Source organism: Rhinolophus sinicus, chromosome 16 (genome assembly GCF_057876585.1).
Source record: "Rhinolophus sinicus isolate RSI-liver-muscle chromosome 16, RSI-T2T, whole genome shotgun sequence".
Classification (NCBI taxonomy): Eukaryota; Metazoa; Chordata; class Mammalia; order Chiroptera; family Rhinolophidae; genus Rhinolophus; species Rhinolophus sinicus.
In genome coordinates, this window is record NC_142516.1 from 762705 (window position 1) to 780451 (window position 17747).

Here is a 17747-nt window from a genome sequence, read left to right on the forward strand (position 1 = left end):
GAGGCTCCCCTTTATGCGCGCCTCCTGCTCAGCACCTGGCTGGTCTGAGACCCAGAAGGCTCCTGCCGCCCTCCTGTCCCCTTTCCCTTCTAGGGGCCATCTCTCAGGTCTTATTCCACACGCACTGCTCTGCAGGTAGTTCCAGAAAAGCCCTCGTGCATCCCTCGCTGCACACCGGTTACCAGGCAACCGGTGGAGTCCCGAGAACCCAAGCGCAGGGACATCACCAAGCTGTCACAGCTGAGTGCAGGAGCCCACCCCGGAGGGCTGGTTCAAGGGGCAGGTTCTGGACCTGCCCCAGGGCGCCTGACCCACCAGGTTGTCGCAGGCTCTCATCAGGCCCTGGTAGAGCTGGCGGAGCAAGTGTGAGGGGATTCCTGGCGGCTCAGCGTGTGGGCTCTCCTTCCCAAAGGGCCTCCAGCCCTTGGATAGACACAGGTGTAAACACCTGTTGCTGTTCCCATCGCCCATGCTCTTCAGAGTCTGCACTGTCAGGCCAGGGGTCAATCACGGCACATGGGGTTTATTGGCAATGCCCCACCTTATGGGGAAAATCACGACTTTGGCAATCTTTCAAAACTCAGTTCCTTAATTGGCAGTTGTCTGGAGTTGGAGATGGGGGGTGGCTACAAAGATCGCACGGAGGAGGTTTTTGGTGGTGATGGGCCCATCCTGCCTCCTGAGTGCAGTGAGGACCCAGGGACCCACACCTGTGACAGGGACCGAGCACCAGCGTGCTGGTGTGGTGCTGTGTCCTGGAATCACATAAGCGGCAAACATCACAGGAAACAGTGAAGGAGACGCAGGGCCTTTCTGTGCTGTTTGAAACTTTATGTGAAAGTATAATTATTTGAATAATAAAGTTTTTTAAAAAGCAAGCTGTTAAAAAAAAAAAAAAGCAAGCTGTTGCTTTTTAAGTGAACTCAGAAAAGCGTGCGCAGCTGGTCCAGTCACAGCTGAGGAGCAGCTCTGGGCAGGCCGTCCTCCCCTTAGGCCACTGCTCGCCTGTGGAGCAGCTGAGCGGGGCATCCTTAGGCACATGGTTTGATTCTGAGGTTTGCACAGGACTGGGAGACGCAGGCACAGCCCTGACTCTGCCTTCATGCCCAGGTCGGGATGTGTGGATATAACCACCATCCACCCCAAGCCGCTGGAGGACTCCGCTGCACCTGAACCCAGCATCCAGATAATGTGCTTCCTCTGGGGAAGCCAGTGGGTTCCCTGCAGGATGTGGGCTGTGGGGGACGGGGGTGGGGGACAGGTGACCCAATTTAACAGCAGGCTGCATTTTATGCTGCTCTATCACACCAGTGGGGACAGGTAGATGCTACTGCGTTGTAGCCACAGGGGAAAGGAGGCACTGACACCCAGAGCAGCAAAGCCAGGATAAGGGACCAGGGCCAGCTGGCTTCCCCCAGCCTCGGCCAGGCTGCAGGGGTGCAGTGAGGAGGCCATGACCCCAAATACGGAGGCTGTGCCTCTCCCTCCATTGAGCAGGGGGGTGGGGGGGGAATGTGAGCACCAAGATCAGAAGTTGCTGGCAGGCTGGGTGAGAGATGGTGCTCCCTGTCTGGTTAAATTCCAGATTAACCGACCACCATTACAGGAAGCCACCTACACTGGTCCCACTAGTCCTTGTGGGAAGTACGTAAGTAAAACTCAGCCGCCTAAATCAGCCGCCGAGGTGACCGAGGGGCTGAGGCCTGGGAGACAGAGAATTCAGTCTCAGGTGTGCAGGCCCAGCTTCTCGGAGAGCCAGCTCTCGTCAACACAGCCAGCCCTTTATGGTGGGGAGTCGGACCCTTTCTGGTGTTGGCCTCAGCTGGGCAGGCTGGGCTCCGAGCCCCCAGCCTGATCCCAGTCACTGGTTCATCTGCCAGGGAGGGAGGGGCACCCCACTCTAAACAAGTCATCCTGTGAGGGAAGGATGCTGTCCCCCTCCTCTCATTTCCTCAGCTGCACATCTACAGAAGACCTGGGCATGGCTGGCACTCCTCCCCAACACTGGGATCTTCGTGTGGGACAGGGAAGCAGCCGTCCAGTCCTGTGTCAGCTCAGACAGAGGCAGGGCTGAGCTGACGCCACACCTCCCTCAGCCCCACTGTTCAAAGTCCTGAGTTCCTCTACCTCCCCCGCCGGCTGCCAAAGCCAAGAATGGAGCCCCAGAGTCCTCATTGGCCCACAGAAGGCCTATGGTCACTTGTATCCTTGGGAACCGGTGACAGGATAGGGTCCACCCCCATGGAGTAGTAAACCAGCTCTCTTCCTTCTGTGTTCCATGGTCTGAAAACACACAGCAGCCTGCTTTCCTCCCCGGAGCCCCAGGTGGGGGCCATGTCCTCACCCCTGCAGATTCCAGGGTTGGCAGGTCTAGGAGCCAGTCAGGGCCGCAGCGCCCTGACCTGGTTTTCATCCAAGATGAGTGGGGACTGGAACTCCCGGCCTCGCAGGTACACCTCCAGACCCTGGAAACAAGCCAAGTGTCCATCTCTTGGCCCCGGGCAGCATCCCAGTTCTGCCTGGAGCTGGGGAGGGGCTTCTAGGAAAAAGGGTTGGGTACCACCTCAAGACGACAGGCCAGCATGAGCCCTCCTGGCAAGCTCACACTTACCCAGAGGGCAGGAGCCAGCCAGCATTCCTCCTTCTGCAGGGCTCCCACAAAAGACGACGGGCTGAGCCAGACCGGAGCTGGCTCATCCTCCCTGCCCCTCCCAGGACCTGCAAGGGCCTCAGCCCTCACCCCACCCCACGGCCTGGAAGGTCCTCTGCAACTTAGGATGTACTTACCCCATTGGTAAAATGAGGCAGAGCTGTGACTTTCTACTCAAGCACCCACCTCTCCCCAGACTGTCCTGCTCTGATCACACAGGCCTGACCCCAGAAAAGCGCCAGACAGCCAGGCAGCTCTCACCTCTCCAGAGTAAGACACCAAAGGCGAGATCTCACAGATGGCGGGAGGCTCTCCACTGCTGGGCAGGCTGAGGAAGCCCAGGTGTTAGCATGTGCTCAGGGCTGTGTGTCCCCCACAGCACCCATCACAGGAGCTGGTCCAGTCCCTTCCTGGCCCAGCAGGCTGACCACCACACACCCAGCTCCCACAGCCCTTTTCTCAGTAATCTCTTCCTCTAGACCCCAGAGCCATGAGCAAACTGCTCCTGCCCGAGTGACAGGTCCTGATTTGGGCTGGAAGCCCCCCCTGCCCCCACAGGCATCCTGCACAGAGCCTGGGCTGCCAGACTTAGGTGGTGGCTGCGGACAATCGGAGAGATAAAAACCTAATGTCCCTTTCATTCCCGGCCCTGAAAAGTGACCTGCGTTGCTATTTTCTTGTCACATAGTAGCCTAGCCGACAGTCCCCCCATCTCTCCTTGAGGAAAGAAAAGTCTGTGAGACTGTATCTTTTTGGGACTTTGCTTATCTCAATGTTTTACACCTTATGTCTCTCTGTTTGGTCCCCAAAAGATGGTTTGCAGCCAAAGATGGGTAAGATATCTCACGTGAGATACAACCTAAGACAGGAGGAACTGAGTGGGGACCCCCAATGCGCTGCCTTGGAAGATCCGGGAAGGAGCCTTGCCTCCCCTTCCCCCCTGCCTGGGAAAAGCCATTGCTACTCTGGCTTTCCTCTCTCACCTGATTGTGAGAAAAGTCATGAGGGCAATAAAGATCAGCTCTCTCCGCTTATCTCAACGGAACTGTTCCAACATGAGAGACTTGCCCCCCCAGGGAGGTGCATACCTCACCTACGTCATCACAAGACTTTCTGCTCTGGCTGCTTGGGGACAAAGATAATTGGTTTGATTCACTTTTGTGACATGATGTATGAGATTTACAGGCCATGGAAAAGATAATGCTACTTCCTTGCATGATTATCAATAAAAGCCACCAGTCGGCCCGATTCAGGGCTCCAGTCTCTGGTGACTATGAGACCCCCTGGCCTTCTGAGATTTAACTGTGTTAAATCTCTGTTTCTTTCTTTCTTAAAATCTAACCTAATGCCACCCCTTCTCGCACCCTCACTGCCCGCGTTGTGCTGGACGTGACATTTTCTGAATATCCTACCTGGTCTTGGTTTCAAAGTTTGTGAATGACCAGTGAAAGCTGCAGCCCCCTGCCTCCCCCAGGGCCCTGAGCAGACCTCCAGGGGTCAGGCCAAAAGGCTGCGGCAGCGGTCATTGTGTGGCCGGGCTGGGCACACGGCCACCTGCATTCAGTGCACAGCCATGGCAGAAGCCCCCAGCCCAGCTCAGACATGGCAGAGTTGGCAGCACTCCAGGGCCCACACTCACCTGGGCAGCTCGGGGAGCCGGGCCCCGTGGGAATCCAGGAAGTGGGCCCCTGCCTGCAGGGCCCAGCGGTAGTGCTGAGAGAGCAGGGCCCGCCGGGCCGTGGTGGGGTTGTCCTTGCCCGCCGAGTCGGCATTCTTCAGTGGCGAGAACTCGTCCTCCCGCAGCACCTCAAAGGCCACGAAGTTCCTGGTGAGGAAAGAACTGGTGGCTCAACATCCCAGGCTGGGGAAGGCCAGGCCAGGGGCAGTGCCTGGGCAGGCTCTGTTCCATTAGCCTGGAAGGACCCCACAGGCACTGCTTCACGTCCTCCCTCCCATCCCCCTGCCAAACCCCCAGGCCCCAGGACCCCAGAGCCAGGGCCAAACACCCTGGGAGCCCCCCACAACATGGCCTGCAAACAGCAGATAAAGGATTCAGGAGGGACCTGGGTGTCCCCCCAAAGTCCACAGCCCCTGGTGTTCCCCATGCTCCCACCCAGAGGGCCGGCTTCCTCTGGCCTCCTCCCCAAGACCTGCTGGCAGTCCTCAGCTCCCACTGTGTCCCCCCCACTTCAGCCTCCACATCCCTGCCCAACTGGGCCTCAGAACCCACCACCAAAACAGGAGAGAAGAAGGAAAAAATAAATGACTTGTGCCACTAACTCAGCAAACTGGAACACATCAAACACAAACTTCTCCATCTTTATCCCGTTCGGTTTTAGCGGCTTTACCGGGTTTCCCTCCTCGTCCACGTACGGGACCTTCTTCACAGCCACGTGTGGCTTCAGCAAGGACTCATACTTCCTAGAGAGGCACAGGAGGGCAAGGGGAGGAAAGACGCAGTTCAGACAGGACACCCAAGAGAGCCCCATCCCGCCTCTCGGCTGGTGGGGCCAGGTGGGACAGGTGGCAGATGGGCCTGGCAGGGCACCGAGTGGCAGGAGCTAAGCCTGGTCTCTGGGACGGCATAGACATCCTCCTGCACACTGCCTGGGAGCCAAGCACCATCAGCCCCAACCCTGCCCAGGTGAAACAGCAAGTTGGGTAGAGGTGGTGCCATGAGAGGGGTGGGCCAACCTGGCCACAGAGCTTTATACCAGCAGCTGGGCTCGCTGGTGCCTCTCGCTTCTTTAGACACATGAACCTTTCTCTACCCAACCCACCTGCAAGCTCCTGACCACAGCCCCACCCGGCTCAGGTCGTCTCCAGTCACTGTGGCCACCACCTGGCGGCCTGCTGCACCCACCTGGTGACTACCTGGAGGAAGCCACGAGTGAAGAAGTGGTTGCATATGTTGCCTGTGTTGTACAGCAGGCCTCCGTCGGGCGTGCGAAGACGTGTGGTCTCAGGACTGATCTCGCTGTACTCCACCACCTGCGGGACCCCGTCCACCTGGCATACCAGGCCCACAGGCTCCTCGGGGTAAGCCTTTTCCACCACCTGCAGCCGGCACAGATGGGTGGGACGGGTCGGGGCCGGGGTCAGGGGCAGCGGACAGTGCCCCCTAGGGCGGGGCCCGAGGCAGGCAGCCCACCTTGGCACCACAGTCAGCACCTCGCAGCACACAGAAGCCGATGAAGACGGGGTCTGCCAGCCGCACCAAGATGTTGTCCACACAGTACACGTGCACAAACTCCACTCCTCGGCGCTCCATGTCATCTAAAATGTGGTGGTCCGCCAGGGCGCAGTACAGGCCCCCGTTGCCGTCTGCAGAGGGAGAAAGGGGTGGGCCTTGTGAGGGCTCCAGGCTAGCCTCAGCCGGCTAGTCCAGACAAGCTGGAGGCAGAGGAGGCCCCTGCGGGCTGAGGCAGCCATCTCACTATCCAAGTAGCCCTGTGGTTTCACATGACAGATGGAAATCAAGGCCCAGATGGGGAGGCCACTCTCCCAAAACCACACTGCCTCCGGCAGCGCATTCCGGCCTCTGTGCCAGGCCTCCTGACCCCTAGCTAGTTCCTGGTTCTAGGCCACACAGTCTCAGGGATGGGGCATACCTGGGGCCATGGCAACCTTATCTTTCCGCTCCAGGATGGCCCTGCCATCGAAGGTCACAGCAGGCAGCATGCGCTGCTCAAACATGACCACATTGTTCGGGTCCAGGTGAAAGAAGTCATGCTCCTTGAAGAACTCAGCCGTGGGCCCCAGCGTGAACTCACTTGTCATGATGTACCTGCGAGGGACGGCAAGGCTGTCAGCCTTCAGGGGGGCGTGGCTCTTCTGACAGATGGGACTCTGTCAGGGGCTGGCATCAGGGTCCAGTCTGGTGGATGCTGGGCTCTGTCCAGGGCTGTGCTGGGGTTGGGGTTCAAGTCCTGGTGTGGGGCAGGGCTGGGGCTACAGGGGCGGGGATCACTCTGAGGCCAAGATAATGCAGAGAGGGCACACCAGGGCACCGTGCAGCGGGTCCCGTGGCGCTCGTCAGCCAGCTGTTGTACCCGCCGAATCCGCTCTGCCTGCAGCTGATACAGGGTCTTCTGGCTGGGCAGCCCCACCTGATACATGCCCTTGGGGTAGGTCACACCCAGGCGAGTGCCCTGCCCACCAGCCAGCAGCAGCACGGCCACTTTGTTCAGGGCAATCTGATGGAAACCTGGGGGCATGGGGTACCATCAGGAGACGCCTGGAACTGCCACACAACCACCCCTTCATTTTAGAGCAAGCCAAACTGTGTTGGGACTGAGACTTGACAGCCAGGGAATGGAAATTTCTAGATAACATTCTGATCTTATCTGGGCCAGGACACTTCAAAGGATGACGTCCTTCTGGGTTCATTCCCTTCAGAGGGACACCGGGTCTGACTGGTCCGCTTTGCGACTGCCCCCCCACACTAGCCCGGCCCTTCCAGCTGTGTGGGGGTGGGGGTGTGGGAGAGCCTGGCAGGCTCATCTCCAGGAGCATCTGCCCAACCTCCGGGCCAAGAGGCCCGGCGTGTACCTGCGCCAGCGCTGGTGTGAAAAGGAGCAGATAAAAGTGTACAAGGGGTCCCCCGCTGTCAATACTCCTGTGGGCTGGGCACTGGCCATCCAGATGTGAGCTGCCTGGGGGCGGCTGCCAGCTCCACAGCGTTTGCGGGGATCCCCACCCCAGTCGCTAGATGGTGCGTGTGAGAGGGCAGGAGACTTCACAAAGTAACAAGGCAAACTAAAGTTTTGCAAGGACAACCTCTTCTCTGTCCTCAGTCTATAGCCAGGGCCCCTTCCGGCCAGATAGGAGCGCCCGGCTACTGGGACCCTCGCTCCGCCCGGGCCTCCAGCCCCGCCTACCTTCCTCCTCCCAGAGCCGCCGCGTCTTGGGGTCGCTTTGGCTCGCGCTGCCCACGCGCTCCGGGGGCAGGGGCCTCAGGCGCGCGGACACGTCGTGCGGCGGATCCGGGGGGCGCGCGCAGGCCGCGGCCGCGCGCTGGCAGTGCTCGCGCAGCGCCTCGGGCTCCAGCGACTCCAGCTGGGCCAGCAGCGCGGCGCGTGGCCCGGGCGCCAGCTCCGCACAGAAGCGCAGGAGGTGCTCCTGGCCGGCGCGCTGCAGCCGGGCGCGCACGTCCTGCTCCGAAGCCATGTCGCCGCCAAAGCCGCTTTCGGCCGCTTTGGCACTCGTGACCTGCGCGCTCGGACCCCGGTCACAGGACCCTGCGGGCCCCGCCCCGGCTCCGCCTCGACTCCGCCCCGGCCCCACCCCCGAGCTCGTGGGCCGGCGCAGCCCGACCTCGGGGGTTGCTGCCGCCGCAGTGGATGGAGTAGCCCAACCTCTATTCCAGGAACGCTTGAAACTTAGGGTCCGGGGCTCCTAGGACAGGGAGCCCTTCCCAGCAGGTTCTGCGCTCTCCCTAGTCAGGGAGCATGAGGGCTGACTCCAATTCTAATACACCCTCTCTACCCACAGCCCGGAGAGGTAAGGGTGCCCGAGGGGGAGGCTAGGGTCTGCGGTTGCACGTGGCCATATTTGCGCTTACCAAGACGCCTGGTGGCAGGCACCAAAGTCACGTAAGAGGCCAGACTCAGGGCTGGGCTGAGCTGAGCTGGGCTGGGCTGGGGAGGGTGGACCCAGGTCAGCTGCAGGGCCAGGCGTCTGGATGTCGCCAAGGTCAAGAAGGCCACCCTGCATCCTTGGTGGCTCCTTCCTTCAAACCCCCCTCCCTCCCGTTGCCCTGTGACCAGAACCCCCCAGGAGTGGCCCCTTGCCCTTCCTTGTTTTAACCATCAGGTTTTAAAATATGTTGCTGTTCGTGAACTTCATTGTGAAGAATGTGAAAGTAGCTTCGGCCATTTTGGTACAAAACTTTCTTTTAGAAAGCAGTTTTATGAAGTCTAAAAGTGATACATGCACATGGTTAAAATTAATTTAGATGGTGCTTTACAACCCAAAATGAAAAATAACCTGTCCCGTAGGTGGGCGCCCGCTAACTCTTGTTAAGGTAATCGTGTTCCCCTGTAGGCAGGCTCTGCACAGAGCCCACTCCCCCACATACACCCTTCCTGGCTTAGGATGGGGAGCTTCACAGCCCCCTGGGGGCCCACTGTAAGTTCTGTGGACCTGAAAATAGTTCTCTTTCCAAGGATGGTCTTAAACCTGCCTCAGGGCCTTTGCACTTGCTGTTCCTACTATCTGGACAACTACTGTTTTCCAGAAAGTTACATGACTCTCTGCCCCACTTTGCAAGGCCTCTGCTTATGTGTCAACTCCTTGGGGAGACCCTCCCAGGTCATATCAGCTCCCTTTCTGCATTCTGTACTGCCCAAATCCACCCCCTGCCCATGAAAAGTAAACTCCATGAAATGGATGTTATTGGTTCACCGCTCTGCCCATCACCATGGATCAATGCCCAGCACGCAGGAGGCAGTCAGTTAATGCTTGTTGACTGAATAAATGAGTGTTGGATCCCAAGCCCAACTGGGCCACAGTGATTGGGCCATGGCAAGTGTTCAGGGAGTGTTGCTAATGAATGAATGAATGAATGAATGAATGAATGAATGAATGGTCTGCTCCAATAGTTTGTGAAGGGCAGTTTGGGGCAGATGTGTGTGGGAGGTAGGGAATCAGGGAAAAAAGTGGGCTCCACACCCCAGGACAAAGTCCATGGAAACCCTATCACCCCAGTACGTACACCTGAAGGCAGGTGTCAGAATATGAACTCAGGGTGACCCCTGAATCCTGCCTCAAGGTGGGGGTGGGCTTGACATCAGAAGGGTTTGGACAATCGGGGCTGTGTAGCCAGAGGCAACTGCAGGGCCCAGAGAGTGAAGCTGACCCACCTGGGCAGACGGGTACAGACAGGTGAGTGCCAGTGAGGCAGAGATGGGTGACAACTTCCTGGATCACCTGCCAAGGGCAGGCTTGTGGCCAAGGAGTCATCTTCCCTTTGCCTAAGGACCTCATCCAAAGTGTTCAGAGGAGCAGGGCCCAGAGGCCACCACAGGTCCCTGGTTGTCACTGCAGAAGTGTAGACCAGAGAACCCTGGGACAGGCTCAGGGACTGGGAGGCAGTTGCCCATGCTTCACTCAATGCCCAGTGCTAGGCAGGGGACAGAAGGGTCCGATCCCCCTGCCCACCCCCAGGGTGCTCCAGGCTGGCACAGTGAGAAAGTAATTACAATTGGGATGAGTGCTTCAAAAAGTACAGGGTCCCTAGGGGACTCACCTGGCCTGGGGCTCTGAGAAGCCCCCTCGGGGGTGACAGCAAAGTTGAAAGCTACAGCGTTGGGAAAGTGTCGAGCCAGATTGGGAAGTAGGCTGGAAGGAGGAAGTGATCAGAATTCAGGATATGAAAGCCACACCTTAGTCCCATGCCCAGAGCTGGCACCAATTCCAGTTTCTCTAGCACCTAGCCAGGGGCCATGGGGAAGCCCACAGACCAAGGGGCAGTGGGGGGGTGGCCTCCCCCACAGCTTCACACTCTGAGAAGCCATTGTTTCCTCTGCATGGTAAGCTCAGGGTCACAGGGGCCCTGGCCCAGCCTGGGCACTGCTGGCCATGCTGTCCTGAGCGGCAATAGTGTCGCATGCTGCCGGCCAGTGGCCTCCACACCCACACTAATCCCCACAGAGCTCTCCCCAGCCCTCCCCATCCCACAGGCCTCCCCATGGCTTGGTGTCCCACCCGAGGATGGTGTTCCTGTGGTGACCTCTAGGATGTGGTATCCTGTGTGTTGGCCATCCACTGAGCACCCACTGTGGGCCAAGCCAATGCCAGGCCTTGGGCTGGCCTGGCCCTGCTCCCAAAGAGCACAGGGAATGGTAGGGAGACAACCACCTTAGCTAGGAGAAAGCAGCCCGATGCTTTGATGGACGGGGCTGCTACCCAGCCTTCCGGAGGTGGGTCAGGTGCTTGAGCGGCGTTTTGAAGGGTGCACAGTGATCAGCTAGGAGCAGACAGGGCAGGGCATTTCTGGCAGGAGGGCCAGCACATGCAGAGGCCAAAGCTCAGGAGTGCCCAAGCATGGGGGCCAGGGAGGGGAGGCCGGGAGCAGAGTGTGTGGGACGAAGGGGGAGATGAACTACAGGACAAATGGCTTGAATACTGTCCTGGGACTTTGGCTGGCCCTGTCGCTAAATGGGGAAGCCAGGGAGAGACCAGGCTTCATATGGTGACTCCAAGCTCACAGCTTTCTAGGTCCCCCCAAATTCCTTACCACTAAGGGAGCCCTGACTTTGAGGGGTAACCCCAGGAGAGAAGTGGACCCAGCACACACTCTGGCCAGGGCAACTGCCCTTACTGCCTGAGATACAGACACCAACGCCTTGGGGCTCAAAGACACAGAGGCCCAGTCCGCAGACTTCTAAAGAGGGGCTCGAGGGAGGCCAGCCAGAGGGCCAAGGTGAACCCTGTACTGCGGGCCTGTCTGAAGGAGATGTCCGGCGACTCTGCTGATTTACCCCTGCAGATGGATAGTCTACCTAGAAAGCAGCAGACGACGCGTAGTCAGTGCTCAATGGCAAGGCGCTGGTGGGAATACTGTGGGGGGAGAGAGAGCGCCGGGGCAGGGGCTAGAGGACAGGCAATGGTGAAGGCAGGGGTCCCAGGCAGATTGTATCTTGGGCAGCTCCCTGGCTTTAGGAGGGTCCCACCAGCCAGTCCTGTGATGGGCTCCCAGAGCCAGACAGTAGGCTATACGCTGGGGCCCTCCCAGACTGACCAGAAAGAGTGACTGGATGGGGGCTGGAAAGGAAGCAGGGACCCGAGAGGGAAACAGTGCTGCCTGGCTGGCCTGAGGAGGCCGGGAGAGCCAGAAGAGCAGCTGGAGGAGATGTCCAGCCAGAGGAAGAGGCTGGAGCAGAGGACCTCGGGAGCCAAGGAGAACTGGTCACCAGATGGGGATCTGGGGACACAGGAAAAAGTAGCTTTGTCCTGCAGCAGGCAGGAAAGGCCAGGCTGTCTCCAGGGGCCAGGCGAGGAGCTAGCAGCAGTAGGGACAGAGAGGCCTCTATGAGGGAAGCGCCCAGCTGGCTGGAGCCCGCAATCCTCTTGGGGCCTGCCTGGCGCAAGAGAAAGGGGCCCAGGGTTGGCGGTTTCTGTGCCCGTGGACCCTCAGCGAAGAGCGTTCAGGGAAACTAGAGGGGAACGATGGGTCCCTGGAGGGGGTGTGCTCCCCATCCCTCGAGGCCACCTGGGGACAGATTTTGTGCTAGGCGCCAGGCCCCGCCCCTCGGAGAGGTGTGCGGAAGGCTCGTCCGAGACAAGGGCTGAGCCGCAGTGAGAGGGTTGGTGTGGTGGGCCTGGGGAAGCAGGAGGGGGGTCCGCTTGGGGCTCCTTACCCCACCCTGCAAGTCCAGGAGGGAGGTACAGTGGGGAGACCCCGCCCCTGCCAACCCTGGGTCTCCGCTCGCCCCCGGCCCCTCCCCGCACCGCGGCAGGAGCCTCCAGAGCTCTGGCCCCACGGCCGGAAAAATCAAACCGCCTCTCAGCCAATCGGAGAGGAGATGGGCCAGCCTTGGCCAATGGCCGCCGCGAATACTAATGAGCGCTGACGCCACGAGGAGTCCCATTCAAAAAGTAGCAGCTATTGTCGAGATCGGTTGCGTGTTTCGGCTGGGCCCCGCGGTCGGGCCGCTAGGGGACAGAGGCAGGGCGCACGCGGGGGACCAGCCCAGGACAGAGCCCGGCCGGTGGGCTCATGGCCGGAGCCGCGATGGCCGAGCCCAGCCGCGGGTTGCCTGCGGCGCCCAGCACCGAGGGGCTGCCGCGCGCCTTCCTGCAGAGCCTGCGCACCCTCTTCGACATCCTGGACGACCGACGGCGCGGCTACGTACACCTGCGCGAGATCGAGTCCCGCTGGCAGGGCGCCGACGCGCGCGAGCTGCCCTGCGGCGTGCTCGAGGGCCTGCGCCAGGTGGCCCCGGCCAGCGGCTACCTGACCTTCGAGCGCTTCGTGGCCGGCCTGCGCACCTCGTTGCTGAACGCGGACGGCGGCCCGCGGGGCCCGGCGCGCGCCCCGACCCGGGTAGGCGTTCCGGCGCCGACAGGGAGCCAGCTGCCGCCGCCGCCGCCGCCGCCACAGCGCCTGGTGTTCGTGCCGGCAGACGAGCCGCGGACGGTCCTGGAGAGAAAATCCCTGCCACTGGGCGCGCGCCCCCCGGCGGCCGGCCCCGGTGGCGCGGCCCGGAGCTTAGACAAGCTGTGCGGCCCTGCGGAGGCGGCGCCCGGCCTCGCAGAGCCCGAGCGGCCGCAGGGAGCGGCGCTGGAGCGGAGCCCGAGCGCGGACTCTGGTGAGTGCGGGGCGGCTAGCCTCGTAGCATTCCTCCTCCAGCGCCTGCGGCCGGAGCCCGAGAAGTGCCGCCCATGCATCTCCCATCGTACCCGGGGGCGGGCAGCTCTTGGTCGGCTCATGAGCCTGGGACGCGCCTCCAGGCCTGGAAGGAAAAAGGCCTCTTACACCTGTCCCAGTGTGCTCAAGGGGCAGGAGGCAGGCCAGCCCTTCCCACACCGTAGCGTGAGGCCGCCAGGGCCAAGGGGTGACTCCGCAAACCCCACCAGGAACCCACTCTATACCAAACATGAGCTAGGCACTGGGGACACCTGCCTGGTGTGAGAGGGCTCTCCACTTCCAATACTTGCGTCACACCTGGGGACACCTGGCCCGTCGGTCTCATCGCTGGAGACTGCTTAGGCAGAGGCATTTCCTTCCAGTGCAGATGAGAGAGAGTCCCCCAGACTGGTGAGGGGCCCTCGCTGGCTTCTTGGGTCCCTCTTAGTCTGACAGCTGGGCTAGGAGGGTTGGGCCCACTGCTCCTCACTGAGGCCAGGGCAGGCAGGAGGAACCACCTGGCTTGCCAGGAAGAGCAGAGGAGTGGGTGGGTCTTCGAGGCCTTTGGGGCTAAGCTGCCACTGACACTAGGGAGGAACCTAGACCACAGCCCTTGGCGATGGCCAGCAGGCTGCCCACCTGGCTTCTGGTCCACTTGGCAGGGACAGAAGATGGCTGAATGGCCCCCTGTGCCTGCCCTGGGAATAGGACTTGCCTATGGCTGGTGCGGAGCCTTCCACCCATGGCAGTTTCCAACCCTTTTTGTGCTGGCCTCCACTCTGCCAGCCTGGCTGGATCCCAGCCTCTGCCATATGCCCCAGCCCCATGACCCATCTTGGGACAGCGTTAGCCTCAGGCCAGGGTTTTCACTATCACCTATGATGGCAGAGGCCCAGACACAGAGCATGACAGGCTCTTGGGGTGCCAAATCTGGAGCTCTGAGACCCCCGTCAGCTCCCCAGGAAGAGAAAGCCACACACACAGAGTCCCCCTCACCCCCAGAGATTCAGGTCCTCCTTCTTTGTCCCCTGTCGGGGCTCAGTGTGTACCCCATCCTGGCCCAGGCCCGGTAAGTACAGGCTACTAACTCAGGCCCTGATGGGGGCAGTGCTGTCTGCCTGCTGGTCATGCAGCTGGACGTCCAGTGTATGGTCATCCTGGGACCCGGGAGCTGCTCTGCAGGATGGATAGTGAAGACTGTGCAGCTGTTTGGTGTGTGTCCCCCCCCCCCACCTCCCTCTGCCTGTATCTTCTCTGCCGGCCACACGACAGGTTGGAACGTGAACTCTGCAGCCCACAGAGCACCTTGTGCCATCCCTCTGAACATGTACCTACCAGGCACACCTGTACCCCTGCTTGCAGGACCCACCCACTCCAATTGCCCAATGCAAGGAGCATGGCCTCTGAAGATGAGTCTAGTGTGGTGGGTAAGGCTAGGAAGACAGGGGAGGGTGCCCTGCACACCTGCACCCCACTCCTCCCCTCCCGGGGGGGTCCTACAATGTCCCCCCACCCCCCAAAGAAGCTGGCTGGCCCTCCAGGTGGCTGTCAGACAGAAGCCCTGGCCGTCCGGCTGCAGGTGGATGTGTGAGCTGCAGAAGCTTCTCGGTCACCTGCTGAGTGCACTACGTCTGCACGTAGGCCTAGGACTAACGGTACTGCGATCACCTGCCTGGGAAAAGTTAGGTCTCCACCACCCACACCCCCACGTTGTGCCTGTGTGAACTCACCCTTAAAGGCCGGGCTACAAGAAGAAGAGCGGGGAAGACCAGAGGCCCTACTCGCTCACTCCCTACAGCCTTTGAGCCCGAGGTGGGCACTGGGGGTGCAGAGGAATGATGGGTAAAAAGCTCGTGGCCTCACACACCTCACACCCAGCACAAGTGTGTGCACGTTTGTGTGGTGTGTGCAGACATGCAGCCACACGGCCCTCCCCCAAGGCAGATGTAAGGGAGCAGGTGGGGACCCAAGTGGAGCCAGATCTCAGCCATGCACAGAGGCAAGGTGTGGGCCAGGCTAGGCTGCTGCCCGACTCCGGGGCTGGACTGAGATGGGGAGAGACCCAGAGAGGCTGAGTCGCTGAAGGCCACAGTCGCGTGCAGGCCTGGACTAAGCTTTTGCATTGCCAGGGTTGGTGGGAGGGTGGTCCGGGACAGGCTTGGGAGCCAGGCTGCGGGGATTGAGCTTGGCTGGGCAGGCCTGGAGGTGAGCCAGCCCCTCGCCTGTGCTGCAGGTACAGTGGCCTGCAGGGCCTGGGAACTAGGTATGGGAAATGCCCGGCGGGCCCCCCGTGCCCGAGGGGAACGGCGGAGGCACACCATCACCAATGGCGTGGACTGTGACCTGGTGAGTAGGGGTCCTGGGAGGCCATGAGGGGGCTCTCCATCTTGCCTAGGGTTGGACTCGGCCCTCATGCTTGGCCTCCTGGACCACCGGAGGGAGCAGCCAGGCCTGGGTTCTGGGGGTGGCCTATGGCAGGAACATGGGTCACTTCTAAACCTGTCTCCCCACCCAAAGTTGAATATACCTTAGGAGAGGCCCAGGGTCAGGTCAGGTGGAAGGTGGCCTGGATGGGCCCTGGCGATGTGCTTGGCCCCTCCACAGCCCATTTCCGAAAGCTCCCGTCTGCTAAGTTGGCCTCAGGAGGGATGCTGAGGTCCCAGTGCCTGCATCCCTGAGGAAGCCCGGGGGTGGGGGGCTGACGGAGGCCGGGACCCCGCAGAGGGAACGGCTGTGCTCCCTCTACAGGAACGTGAGGGCTCGCGTGCATGGCTGTGCGTGTGTGGTGGGTGCACGTGGCCCACACTGTGCCCACACTGTGGGCGTGCTCACCTGCACGTACACGCGGTCCTTGCATGTGGCAGCTGGAGCAGGTGACACAGCTGGAGCAGGAGGAGGAGGTGCTGCTACAGGGCCTGCGGGTGATGACGAGGGGCCGCGATTGGTGCCGGCAGCAGCTGCAGCGCGTGCGGGAGCGCCAGCGGCTGGGCCAGAGCAGGGCCAGCACCGTGAGTGACCTGTCTGACCCTCCCCCACAACGCTCTGTTCCTGGGCAGTGGCTGTCCCTCCACCCAGGGTGTGGGGACCATCCCCCCCACCCCGTGATGCTCACCCACCAGCAACAACAGCCCTGCCTCTTGACTGAGCACTAACTTCCAGAGGCAGGAGTGTCACCTGTGGGGACTCCCTCAAGGCACAGTGGCTGAGCCTGGGCTGGCCCTGCCCTCTAACCAACCCTCCCCTGCTTTCCTTATAGGACTTTGGGGCTGACGGGAGCGCCCCCCCACTGGGGCGACTGCTGCCTAAGGTACAGGAGGTGGCCCGGTGCCTGGGGGAGCTGCTGGCTGCGGCCTGTGCCAGCAGGGTGAGTGCCCCAGGCCACCCCACACCTATACTGGGGTCTAGGCCCCGCTCGGTGCCATTCACCCCTCATGCTTGTCCTGGAGGCTCAGCTGGGGAATGCCAGGCCTGCCTGACGGTACCCTCCTGCAGGCTCTGCCCTCATCCTCCTTGGGGCCCCCAGGCCCTGCCCTGGACCCTGGCTGGCAGCAGCAGACCATCCTCATGCTGAAAGAGCAGAACCGGCTTCTCACCCAGGTGAGGCGCAGGAGGGGTGTAGGGGGTAGCTGGCAGCCTGGCAGGCCCTAACTGCCCCCCCCCCCCCGCCTGCCAGGAGGTGACCGACAAGAGTGAACGGATCACGCAGCTGGAGCAGGAGAAATCTGCCCTCATCAAGCAGCTGTTTGAGGCCCGTGCCTTCAGCCAGCAGGATGCCGGGCCCCTGGACTCCACCTTCATCTAGCTGGCCAGCTGGCCACAGGCATGGACATGGGCCTCTCAGCCTGGCCTGGCGCTGGCCCTGGCTGGGCACCCCCTGATCCCCACCTCTCCGGCTGAAGGCCACCTAGCTGGCCTGGACATAGCCCTCCCTCCTCTCAGTATGGGCTCCCCCAGATTCCCCCAACCCCAGGTGGAACCAGCAGGTGGGCTGCTCCCCCAGGATGTTCCTTTGTCCTGGCAGGGGGGAGTGGGAGGCCAACCTGGGGTAGGACTCCATTGTGCAGGCACAGCCTGAAGCTGATACTGCCACAGTCAGTGGACAGTGGAGGACCGGTCATGTTTACCAGATCTCAGGCATCCCTGGGTTTGTGGCACAGCTGACCTGTCTCCCCTCCCATCTGGAGTCTCCAATAAACTGTGCTGGTCACACTAGGTTGCACTTCCAGTTGTGGCCAGCAGAGGGTGTTGTATGCACACTGGTCATGGGCCCTGGAGCCCCCACTGTGATGTCTCACATGGGAATTGGGAGTAGGGGACCCTGGGTGTGCTGGGTACCTGAGTGTCCTGCAGGTGATTGGGCCTGGGGGCTCAAGGACATCATCCCTCAACCCATGGGCGCCGAGCTAGGGGGCTGTCCACCAGGAGAAGATGGAGGGGATGGGGATGGCTCTAAGGGGGGTGTCTACCTGTGCCTTGTTCCAGGGGGGCCCCAGGGGATGGTGGTCAGGGTGCACACCTGAGCCAAGGCTGAAGGTTCCTGGAGTGGGGCTGGAACGATGGCCTGCTTGCCCCCTCCATAGACTTCAGACCCTAAACCAACTGGGGTTAGCCATTATCCTTCCTGGCCAAGACACACAGACTGAGCCCCACAGAGCAATCTGTGACCCAGGATCAGGACCTTGGGCCCACCAGGCCACCTGGCCAGGGCAGGCTATGGTCACTGGTGTGGCTCAGGTGGGTGTCGGC

At 61.1% G+C, this 17747-nt stretch overlaps 2 protein-coding genes across 3 annotated transcripts; one reads left to right on the plus strand and one right to left on the minus strand.

Moving 5' to 3' along the window:
• Positions 1 to 503: 503 nt before the first annotated feature.
• On the minus strand, positions 504 to 7893 carry UAP1L1 (UDP-N-acetylglucosamine pyrophosphorylase 1 like 1). 2 transcript variants are annotated; one of them, XM_019756801.3, is made up of 9 exons: positions 7531 to 7892; positions 6653 to 6857; positions 6262 to 6437; positions 5802 to 5974; positions 5514 to 5707; positions 4931 to 5071; positions 4290 to 4475; positions 2912 to 2978; positions 504 to 2465 (listed from the first exon to the last, which is right to left on the minus strand). In XM_019756801.3, the coding sequence occupies exons 1-9, from the start codon at positions 7817 to 7819 to the stop codon at positions 2382 to 2384; spliced, it is 1515 nt and encodes a 504-aa protein (XP_019612360.2). In that variant the 5' UTR covers positions 7820 to 7892; the 3' UTR covers positions 504 to 2381. The 2 variants fall into 2 exon arrangements, with proteins under 2 accessions (XP_019612360.2, XP_088649639.1); XM_088793513.1 differs by lacking the exon at positions 2912 to 2978 and having other exon boundaries at positions 1950 to 2465; positions 7531 to 7893.
• A 4343-nt stretch (positions 7894 to 12236) lies between these two features.
• Positions 12237 to 17210, plus strand: SAPCD2 (suppressor APC domain containing 2). Its single transcript, XM_019756861.3, has 6 exons — positions 12237 to 12963; positions 15235 to 15347; positions 15866 to 16009; positions 16258 to 16365; positions 16494 to 16598; positions 16675 to 17210. The coding sequence occupies exons 1-6, from the start codon at positions 12372 to 12374 to the stop codon at positions 16801 to 16803; spliced, it is 1191 nt and encodes a 396-aa protein (XP_019612420.2). The 5' UTR covers positions 12237 to 12371; the 3' UTR covers positions 16804 to 17210.
• Positions 17211 to 17747: the final 537 nt, after the last annotated feature.

What these genes read in the sequence shown, in the direction of transcription:
- SAPCD2 (XM_019756861.3), top strand. Translation starts at nt 12,372, where the DNA reads ATGGCCGGAGCCGCGATGGCCGAGCCCAGCCGCGGGTTGCCTGCGGCG. An exon ending in GAGCCCGAGCGCGGACTCTG is followed by an intron (nt 12,964 to 15,234) that starts GTGAGTGCGGGG and finishes CCTGTGCTGCAG; the next exon opens with GTACAGTGGCCTGCAGGGCC. An exon ending in GCCAGAGCAGGGCCAGCACC is followed by an intron (nt 16,010 to 16,257) that starts GTGAGTGACCTG and finishes CTTTCCTTATAG; the next exon opens with GACTTTGGGGCTGACGGGAG.
- UAP1L1 (XM_088793513.1), bottom strand. Translation starts at nt 7,819, where the DNA reads ATGGCTTCGGAGCAGGACGTGCGCGCCCGGCTGCAGCGCGCCGGCCAG. An exon ending in GCGGCTCTGGGAGGAGGAAG is followed by an intron (nt 6,858 to 7,530) that starts GTAGGCGGGGCT and finishes CCATGCCCCCAG; the next exon opens with GTTTCCATCAGATTGCCCTG. An exon ending in ACCCGCTGCACGGTGCCCTG is followed by an intron (nt 6,438 to 6,652) that starts GTGTGCCCTCTC and finishes CGTCCCTCGCAG; the next exon opens with GTACATCATGACAAGTGAGT.